We start from the raw sequence: 11,074 nt of genomic DNA on the forward strand, positions 1-11,074 counted from the left end.
CTAGCATCCCTGGGGTAAATCCCACTTGATCATGGTGTATAATCCTTTTAATATGTTGTTGAATTCTGTTTGCTAGTATTTTGTTCAGGATTTTTGCATCTATGTTTATCAGTGATACTGGTCTATAATTTTCTTTTTTTGTGATATCTTTTTCTGGCTTTGGTATCAGGGTGATAGTGGCTTTGTAGAATGAATTTGGGAGTGTTCCTCCCTCTGCAATTTTTTGGAAGAGTTTGCGAAGGATCGGCGTTAGCTCTTCTCTAAATGTTTCATAGAATTCGCCATCTGGTCCTGGACTTTTGTTTATTGGTAAATTTTTAATTACAGTTTCAATTTCATTACTTGTGATAGGTCTGTTTATATTTTCTAATTCTTCCTGGCTCAGTCTTGGAAAATTGTACCTTTCCAAGAATTTGTGCATTTCTTTGTGGTTGTCCATTTTATCGGCATATAGTTGTTTGTAGTAGTCTCTGATGATCCTTTGTATTTCTGCTGCGTCAGTTGTGATTTCTCTTTTTTCATTTCTAATTTTATTGATTTGCGTCCTCTCCCTTTTTTTCTTGATGAGTCTGGCTAAGGGTTTGTCAATTTTGTTTATCTTCTCAAAGAACCAGCTTTTAGCTTTATTGGTCTTTGCTATTGTTTTCTTTGTTTCTATTTCATTTATTTCTGCTCTGATCTTTATGATTTTATGTATTGAGGTGCTCCTATGTTGGGTGTATAAACATTTATAATTGTTACATCTTCTTGGATTGATCCCTTGATCATTATGTAGTGCCCTTCCTTGTCTCTTGTAACATTCTTTATTTTAAAGTCTATTTTATCTGATATGAGTATTGCTCCAGCTTTCTTCTGATTTCCATTTCCATGGAATATCTTTTTCCATCCCTTCACTTGCAGTCTGTATGTGTCCCTAGGTCTTAAGTGGGTCTCTTGTAGATAGCATATATATGGGTCTTGTTTTTGTATCCATTCAGCCAGTCTGTATCTTTTGGTTGGTGCTGAGATGAAGACCTCCAGGAGACCTCACTCTGATGAATATTCCCTGGGGTCTGAGGATCTCTGTTAGTCCACTGGTTCCGACTTGGAGCTCCCACCGCAGGAGCTTTGGCCCCACCACTGGCTCATGAACCAAGATCCCACAAGCCACGTTGGGGGGCCAATAAAAAAAAAAAGGAGAAAAATAACAAAGTAAAAAAATGAAATTAGACTAGGAAACTAACAGATATGTTAAAAATATATAAAAATGAAAATATTGATGAAATAACAACCAGAAGGTAAAACAGAACCACAATAGTAAAAAAGAGGAGGAAAAAAAAAGTGGAAAAGGCCTTGGCTGTGGAGGGCGGGGCCTAAGCAGGGGCAAGGTTTGGTGAGCTGAGTGGGGGCCTGTACTTAGAACCCACAGGGCTGGAAAAGGCCCTGGGAGGGGGTGTTGCAGGGTGGGGCTTAGGCTCAACAGAACAGCAGGGGCCCAGGCGTTCCTCCAGCCTCTGGTCTCAGAGGGTGGGGGACCCCACCTGGGTGCCCAGCAGGCTCCCTAGGCCTTAGTGGATGTGGCAAACCCCCTCCACTCCTCTCCTGCTCCTCCCATCCTGGAGGACCCCTCCCGCCTGCCTCTCCTGGCCTCCCTCCTATGCCCCCAGGACCAACCCAGCCCAGAGGGGACCTCTGAGGGCCTAGGCTGGAGAGCAGGGCAGACTTCCTTGGCTGAATGGGCAGGGGAATCGCTGGGCAAGCTCACCCCTGATCCAAGACCACGAGGGTCCCTCCAGGTGTGGGAACCCCTGCCCCTCTCAGCCACCCCTCAAGGGCGCTGGTCTTGTCCAGCCTCCACTTCTCCTCCCCACTCAGTCCCCCGACGTCTTACCAGTTTGCTTGGGGGTTCTTCCCGTCTACTTGGGCATTGGGGTTCCCCATCAGTGTCCAGAAGGTGCCCTACTTGTGGGGAGACGCTAACTCCATGTCTTCCCACACTGCCATCTTGACTCTGCCCCCTCAAATTAGTTTTGATCCTTTATATTTTTCTAGAAAATTGTCCACTCCATCCAGATTTCAAATATATAACATACTCTCTTATAACTTTAAAAGTTATCAACATGTTTGTGGTTATAGTCTAATTTTCATTTCTAGGGTTTTTCTCTCTTTTTAATTGGTTATATTCATCAGAAATTTATCCTCTTCATCTTTTCAAAGAACCAGTTTTGGGTTTTAAAGATCTATTTTACTATTTTTTCCATCTAATTCATTCATTTCTATTTTAACTTTATCCATTTCTCCTTTCAGTTTTTTTAAATCACATTTTTAATTTATTTTCCTTTTAGTTGTTAATTTTAAAAACACTTAAGCTACAGAATTTCCTCTAGAAGAGTATTGGCCCCCTCCCACAGATTTTATCACATAATGTTCTCATTTTAGTTAATTTTCAAGAAGTTAAATTTGTAGTTTTAGTTCCTGTTTAAAACTGAAAAACTATTTTACATACTAGTAGTGTTGGTATGTTTGTGCTTTTGTTTCCAAGTTTTAGAAACTTGTTTCCAAGTTTCCAATCTCTTTGTAATTCATTTCTAGTCTTATCGCATTATGATCTGAGAATGGGAATCTAAATGACTGCTATTTCTGTAATTTAAAAATCTTCCTTGGCATCTAGGATATAACCAAATTTTAAATGTTCAACAGATATTTTAAAATATTTATTCTATTTGTGGAACATATATATATGTATATATGTATATATATATATATATAAAATTTTGAAAGTATTAATTATGTTTTTCAGAATTCTGTATCCCTATTTACTCTGGATGCACTTGACCCTGAGGGGGGATTGTAAAACTCCCACTGTCACGATGGTTTTGTGCAGTTCTGGGAATTGTTTAATGTCAGTTGTGGTTGAGGGTCCCCAGCCGCCTCTAGCCTGGTCTCAGAGAGGCTGAGAGCTCCCATGAGGATATGACCTCACCTTAGCCAAAGGAGCTCATGATCCTGGGCTTGCCTGGCTTCTGTCTCTGGATTTATGTTCCAAGCATGCTTTTTTGTGGCTCAAGCTATTGTCTTTACAGAGGTGCTTGGCCTCATGGGCATGGGCATCAGGGTGGGCACTGACAGGTTTCCCCTTCAGCTAAGAGAGCAAAGGGTCCAACCCACAAACAAGGGTTTCCATGCCAAGTTGGCAGGCTCTACCTGCTATGGAACAGGTACCCTGGAACACCTGTGCCTCTTGGATGGCAATTGGTTCTCTCTGGGCTCCTGCCAATTGGGCCAGCAGGAATTGGTGATCTGTTTTTCCTGTGGCAAGGCAGGCCCAGACATAGCTCTTTTCAGCAAGCCCAACCTCTCAGGCTCTTGGAAAACAGGTGCTTTTCAAGACCCCAGCATTTATGAGGTTTATTCCTGTCTCCTTCGTGGTCAGGACTGAGGGAGAAGGCCAAGGAGGAGAGACATTGACTATTTGGGGCCACATGGGTGAGATTCAGAGAACTCCTCAAAAAACTCTTGATTTGAAGGATGGGGAAATTCACTGTATTGCAGAGGGCAGAGGTGGGAACTGGAGGATGTGACAAAGGCTGAAGAGTGGTTTCCCTTGGGGCAGCAGAGTGGGTGAGGGCAAGGAGTCAGACACCCTGAACAGAGTGGGCAGATGAGCCAATGAGAGTCAAGAGAGCACTTGGTGAAAGACTGAAAGCTTCCCGCTAAGTCAGGAACAAGACAGGATGCTCACTTGCACTACTTCTTTTCAGCCTTGTCCTGGAAGTTCTAGCCAGAACAATTAGGCAAGAAAAAGAAATAAAGCAAATCCAAATTGGAAAAGAAGCAATAAAACTATATTTGCAGATGACATGATCTTATATATAAAATAGCCTAAAGAATCCACCAAAAAAACTATCATAGCTAAAAAATGAATTCAGCAAAGTTGAAAGATAAAAGATTAACATACAAAAATCAGTTGTATTTCTATATACAATCTGAAAAGGAAATTAAGAAAATAATTCCGTAGATGATAACATTGAAAACAACAAAATACTTAGAAATAAATTTAACCAAGGAAGTGCAAGACTTGTACACAAAAACTATAAGACATTGCTGAAAAAAATAAAAGAAGATGGAAATAATAAATGGAAAAACGTCCCATGTCCATGGATTAGAAGACAATATTGTTAAGATGGTAATACTCACCAAGTATTTACAGATTCAATGATTGTTTTTTATATATATTTACAGATTCAATATATATATTGAATATATATATATTCAGATTGAATATATATATTCTATATATATATATATAGAATATATTTACAGATTCAATGATTGTTTTTATAAAAATGGAAACACTAACCCTAAAATTCATATGGAATTCCAAGGGACCCTGAATAGCTAATGCAATTTTGAAAAATAAGAACAACGTTGGAGGACTCACACTCCCTGATTTCAAAACTTACTGCAAAGCTACAATAATCAAAATAGTATGGTACTGGGACAAAAATAGACATATAGATCAATGGAATGGACTGAGAGACAAGAAATAAACCCATATATCTATGGTCATTTCATTTTTGATAAGGGTGCCAAGACCATTCAATTTAGAAAGAACAGTCCTTTCAACAAATGGTGCCAGAGAGGCTATCCACATGCAAATGCATGATGTTGGACCCTACCTCACACCATGTACAAAAATTAACTCAAAATGGATCAAAATCCTAAATATAAGAGGTAAATCTGTAAAACTCTTGGAAAAAAATGTAGGGATTGATCTTCATGACCTTGGATTTGGTCATGGATTCTTAGATATGCCACCAAAAGCACAAGCAGCAAAAGAAAAAATAAATTGAACTTCATCAAAATTTAAAACATTTGTGCTTCAAAGGATACCATCAAGAGAGTAAAAAGTCAGGCTTCCCTGGTGGCGCAGTGGTTGAGAGTCCGCCTGCCGATGCAGGGGACACGGGTTCGTGTCCCGGTCCGGGAAGATCCCACATGCTGTGGAGCAGCTGGGCCCGTGAGCCATGGCCGCTGAGCCTGCACGTCCGGAGCCTGTGCTCCGCAACGGGAGAGGCCACAACAGTGAGAGGCCAGCGTACCGCAAAAAAAAAAAAAAAAAAAAAGAGAGTAAAAAGTCAACTCAGAGAATGGTAGAAAGTATTTGCCAACTATCTATCTGATAATGGTCTAGTATCCAGGTTATATATAGAACTTTTACAACTCAAAAATAAAATAACTCCATTTTAAAACTCACAAAGGACTTCTATAAGCATTTCTCCAAAAAAGATGTACCAATGGCCAAGTGCATGAAAATATGCTCCACGTCGTTAGCCAGCCGGAAAATGCAAAGCAGAACCACAATGACATACCATTTCCTACTCACTAGTATGGCTATAATTTTTAAAAAAATTGGAATATAACAAGTGTTGATGAAGATATGGAGAAATTTGAACCATCATAAACTGTTGGTGGGAATGTAAAATGGTGCCCTGCTGTCAAAAAAAAGTTTGGTTGTTCTAAGAAGTTAAAACGCAGAATTAGCCTAAGATCCAGCAATTCTACTCCTAGGTATACGCCCCCCATATTGAAAACAGATTTTCAAACAAAACTTGTACAAGCATGTTCATAGAGGCACCACTCACAATAGCTAAAAGATAGAAAACAACCCAAGTGTCCATCAACTGTTGAATGAAAACCAAAATATACACTGTGTGTATATCCACACAATGGAATATTATTCAGCCATAAAGTCTCAGCACATGAAATACTGATACATGCTCCAGGATGGAAGACCCTTGAAAACATTAAGCTGAGCGGAAGAAACTAGACACAAAAGACCACATGTTATATGGTACCATTTATGTTCTATACCCAGAACAGGAAAAGTCAAAGAGACAGAAAGCAGATTTGAGGCTGCCAGGGGCTGGGGACAGGGGGAATAGAGAATCACTACTTAATGAGTATGGGCTTTCCTTTCAGGGTGATGAAACCTTCTGAAAGTAGATGCTGGTAATGATTACACAACATTGTGAATGTATGAAATGCCACAGAATTGTACACTTTAAAATGGTAAATTTTACATCGTGTGTATTTTACAACACACACACACACACACACACACACACACACACACACACGCACAAGTGTATCTAGGACATAATGGGGAACAAGCCCAGCAAGGAAGGTGGCCTTGCCCTGCCAGGCCAAGAGGCCCAGGAGTCACCAGATGATGGGGAACTGGGGGTGATGTGAAACCTGGGGGGCAGTGGAGGATGGAAGGCAGCATGCTTGCACAGCTGATGCTGATTCGGGTTGAGAGAGGCTGCTGGGAGTGCAGGCCTCCCAGGTTGAAGAAGCCCGTGTGTGTTTGCATGTTTCCTGGGAATGATAAGGGCTGCGACTTCTCTTTCATGGCTGCATCTAAACTGAAGACAAGCTCTCCCCTGGTTTGGCAGGAAACATTTGAAACTATTGCCAAGACATCTGTTTCATTTTCTTTGGCAACAAAATGCATCCTGAGAGATAGACTCAAGGCTTACGACTGGGAGCATCCCTAATTCTTTCTCCTTTTCTCCCACAGGAGTTTAAGTAGAAGCTCCCAAGCTCGTGTTTAGAGAGGGTCAAACCGGAGGCGGCTGAGCTGCAGAGAATCCAGCATTTGGAGGGGGAAATGAGCAAAAGTGAGGCGGGCAGGAGAGCAGGCAGCACAGCCAGGCGGTGCCCAAGAATGTCCTGACAGTCCGGAGTCTGGGAGCAGAGTCCCTCTTAGGGGATGGGGGTGGAGGAGACCCCTGTTCTCTGTGACCTGCTCTGCTTCTGAAGTGGAGAAATTGGGGGACTCGTTCCAGGAGAACGAGCATGGGCTTTGGCATCAGACAAACTGGGTTTGAATCCAGTTTGCTTACTCTCTGCGTGACCTTGACCTTACTCCCTGTGTTCTCATCTGTAAAAGGGAGAAATAATATCTACCTCATAAGTGTGTTGCTGGGATTAAGTGAGGGGATGCACGTGAACCGTGGCGCAGAGTGTAGCACACTGGAGGGGCTCAATAAATGCTTCTGAATCCTCCAGAGAAGTGAGATGAAGAGGCCCTCCAGCCTGGCCTGCACGTCTCTGTGCCTCAGTCTCCGTGTCTTGAACGTGAGGGGGCCTGGAACTGACTTTCTGTGATTTTATGACTAAGAACTGCAGATCCAGGGCTGTCTCTGGGGATTGTTTAAAAGTAGCGTGGCTTGTACACAAGCTGAGAGAAGCAGGGTGCAGGGTATAGACTGAAAAGCTATTGATTCCTCAGCTGAGAGTCAAGCCGTTACATGACCACTGGGGGTACCAGTGACAGCTCCTCTCAGGCCATCCCCGAGGCAACAAGACCCAGTCCCACTCTGGGCCAGCCCCAGCTACACTCCTGCCCTCCAACATGCTCCCTGAATTTCTCGGACCTGTAAAGTCTGGTGAATTATTTAAACATCAGCAAAGCCAGTGACAGTCAATTGTCATGAAGAGACGGCAAGTCCCACTCATTTAGGACGTTTAGCACCTTCTGAGGCCGGGGGCCTTGGAGGGCCCTCTGGGGAGCAATATATTCAGTTACTACTGAGTTGCCAGCACCCTTCCACCCAACACAAGCCCACCGTGCATCACATATCACTGTCTCCATTTTAGGGAGACGAGGCTATTTGTCTGAGGAGGTTGCATGGCTGGGAAGTGGCTGAGCTGGAGTTTGAACCCATCTCTGTGCTGCCACGTAGACCTGGGTTCCCGTTAACTAACTAACTCAGTCTACTGAGTGGACCAAGCACGGCGACTCCGCAGATTTTTTTAAACAGCTTTATTGAGAAATAATTCACACGCTGCCTAATTCACCCATTTAAAGTGTACAGTTGAGTGGTTTTCATTACATTCACAGAGTGGCTCAACCACCTCCACAATCTATTTCATAACATTTTCAGCAGCTAAGAAAGCCCATAGCCCTTAGCTATCACAGTCCAATCCCCACAGCCCCTCCAGCCCTAAGCAATCATTAAGCTATTTTCTGTCTATATTTGCCCATTCTGGGCATTTAATATCAGTGGAATACAAATATATGGCTTTTTATTGCTTGCTTCTTCCCACTAGCATAACGTTTTCAGAACTCATCTGTGTTGTAGCTTGTATCATGCTACTTCATTCCTTTTAATGGCCAAATAATATTCCATTGTATGGTTATATCACAGTTCATCTCTTCGTCAGTTAATGGACTTTTGGGTTGTTTCTACCTTTTGGCTATTCTGAATAATGTTTCTATGAAGATTCATGTACAAGTTTTTGTACAGACATGCTTTTATTTTTCTTGGGTGTATACCTAGGAGTAGAATTGCTGGATCATATGGTAATTCTATGTTTAACTTCTTGAGAAACTGCCAGTCTGTCTTCCAAAGTAGATACACCATTTCACAATCTTGCCAGCAGTGTATGAAGGTTCTGCTTTCTCCACAGCCTCCCCAAAACTTGTTAATATCTGTCTTTTTGACTATAGCCATCCTCATGAATATGAAGTGATATCTCATTATAGTTTTGTCTTGTATTTCCCTGATAACTAATGATACCAAGCATCTTTTCATGTGCTTATTGGCCATTTTATATCTTCTTTCAATAAATGTCTATTCAGACCTTTTGCCCATTTTTATTGGGTTTTATATTTTTTATTATTGAGTCCTAAGAGTTCTTTATATATTCTAGATACAAGTCCCTTGCTAATGAGTTGCAAATATTTTCTTTCATTTGGTGGGCTATCTTTTCTCTTCTTTCATTGTGTCCTTTGAAGCATAACAGTTTTAAGGTTTTATGAAATCCAACTTATCTAGTTTTTCTTTGGCAGTTTATACTTTTGGTGTCATGGACTTCCCAGCTTTTTAAAGCAATATTTAACATAGAGAAATATGGCCATACCAAAATAGCAAGAGATATTGATTCTTTTCATATTTTTTCAAGCTCAGACTTTTAAATAATTCTTTTATTATACTCCACTTCATTCCAAAAGTAATTTGATGCCACCTATGAAAATTCAAATAATACAAAAGGATACCATAAATAAAAAATTCTAGGCAAAAGGAAACTATGTATCAGAAATGAAGCCAAGGGTAAAGCCAGTGTGTAGAATTACATATGTAGAGCCTCCTAGTGACCAAAGCAAAGAGGAAAATGCAATTATTTATAAGATTCACAGGCCCATGAGATAAAAATATATCTGTATCTTAGGGGAAGCATTACTTCTCCTGGCACAGAGTCTGGAAACAAATTTCTCCTATGGCTTCTTTTAAAGGGAGAATATGTTTGGGTTATCAACTAGAAGAGAGCACATGTATAAAATCCCCAATAAACTATCTCTTCACAGCCCAATTTCCTTCCCTTTCTGTTTCCAGATCCACATCTCTTCCTGACAACAGTTCCGCCATACATGAAATTGTCCCTGTTGCAGTAATCTTTTAAAAACACGAATATGAGCACTTCCCTTCCCTTCTTGAAATCCTTCAATAGCTCCCAATGGCCCTCGGAATAAAGTTCAAAGTCTTTAACACGACTTACGTGATATTACGTGATATAACCCCAGCCTACAAGAGCCATTAATTTTGAACCCCTCCCCACTCTGGATCTCAGCTTGTCAATGCCTCCACCCGTGAAGCCCTCGCTCAGATCTATGTTCTCTTAGTTAACTCACACTTCTAACAAATATATGTGTTTTTATCAAGATGACAGTAGATTAGAAGCCCCAAATTAAAAACAGTGTAAAAGAGTTGCCACAGGTGGGTTACTGAGACTGCCAATTCATCAGCAGTGGAAGACATTGAAAAATTATAAAAAGCAAATCTAAATACACAATAAACTGAGTAATCTGAGGCCATTTAATGTAGGCACAAATACTTCCGCTCACTCAACAGCCCTGAAGATCAGCCTATTATAAAATAAGTTAGAATTTGGACCCTTTACAATGATGAAGTTAATGATAAATTCTTTTCATTGTACTCTGTTGTAAGAAGGCATGAGGATATGGTGTTGTTTAGAATAACTTTCTCATATACTGGTTGATGTAAACATTTTAAAAAAATATTTGTTCTTGAATTAATAAAATATTAGTTATCAAGAAAACTTGATTCTCCAAAACAAAGCCCCCTCATGAGTTTTATTAACTGAAGTTTGATTACAGAGGGAAGGAATGAACACCCTCTAATTCTCTGAACCAATTTTTAAGAAAATAAAGTTTTTAGAAGTACAAGAGAACTGTATGTTCCTCAGAGAAAATGCAGATAAAACAAAAGAAGGAAAATTACACATGATCCCACTTTTCAAAGATAATCACTGCTAATGTTTTGAAATATTTTCTTCTATATTTTTACTGGGTACATACATATATATATATATATTTTTTTTTTACAAAAATGGCATCTTATTGACAGTTTCGTGACCTTGTTTCTGTCAATCATGAGGACTTTAATGTAATAAATATAATGGACATCGTCATTTGAATGACTGCAATCTGTGCTATCGTTCGGCTGTCCCATGCTTTATGTAACCATCTGTTGGACACTTGGCTTTTTTCTAGTTTTTCTCTTCCTCCTCTGATTCTGCTCTCAGGGTGACTTTGAGGCTGGCGCTGGAACCATTCTCTTTAGTGTACTGGGCTCTCTGTGACTTGAAAGCATGATGCATTTCTCGGTGGGGCTGTTGCAACTGGTAATAATGGCGCTTTGTGGCTTAATGAGAACACGGCTCTATTAATCCCTCTTTGTCTGACCTCAGCCAACTTCGGTCTCGGTAGAAGCAGGATTCTTAGGCCCTTGGGACCCTATTGAGCTGTTGTCATAGTGATTGGTGCCGGGGGTAGGGTCACTGGGCCAACGTCCCTAACCAGACCATCTCTGTCTTAATGACACACTCAGGTCACGGCTGTTCAATCCCAAACTCAGAGAGAGACATGACTAACCCTGCCGTGATGCCAGCATTTGGTCTGACTGCCCTGAGGCCTGGGGACTCTGAAGGCTTTCTGGGGCCTGGCAAAACTCTCCCCAGGAAGGCAGCTCAGCTCACCTGTCCACAGAGCCCCAGGGCTGCTCTG

At 41.1% G+C, this 11,074-nt stretch overlaps 1 protein-coding gene across 1 annotated transcript in view; it reads left to right on the forward strand.

The window, feature by feature from the left end:
* HS1BP3 (HCLS1 binding protein 3) overlaps positions 1–8,632 on the forward strand; it is a 55,385-nt gene extending 46,753 nt beyond the window's left edge. The window contains exon 7 of the mRNA XM_033437392.2: positions 6,563–8,632. Within this exon, the coding sequence (XP_033293283.1) occupies positions 6,563–6,596 (34 nt within the window). The 3' untranslated portion in view covers positions 6,597–8,632. The remainder of the gene's footprint in view (positions 1–6,562) is intronic.
* Positions 8,633–11,074: the final 2,442 nt, after the last annotated feature.

Source organism: Orcinus orca, chromosome 13, assembly GCF_937001465.1.
Source record: "Orcinus orca chromosome 13, mOrcOrc1.1, whole genome shotgun sequence".
NCBI lineage: Eukaryota > Metazoa > Chordata > Mammalia > Artiodactyla > Delphinidae > Orcinus > Orcinus orca.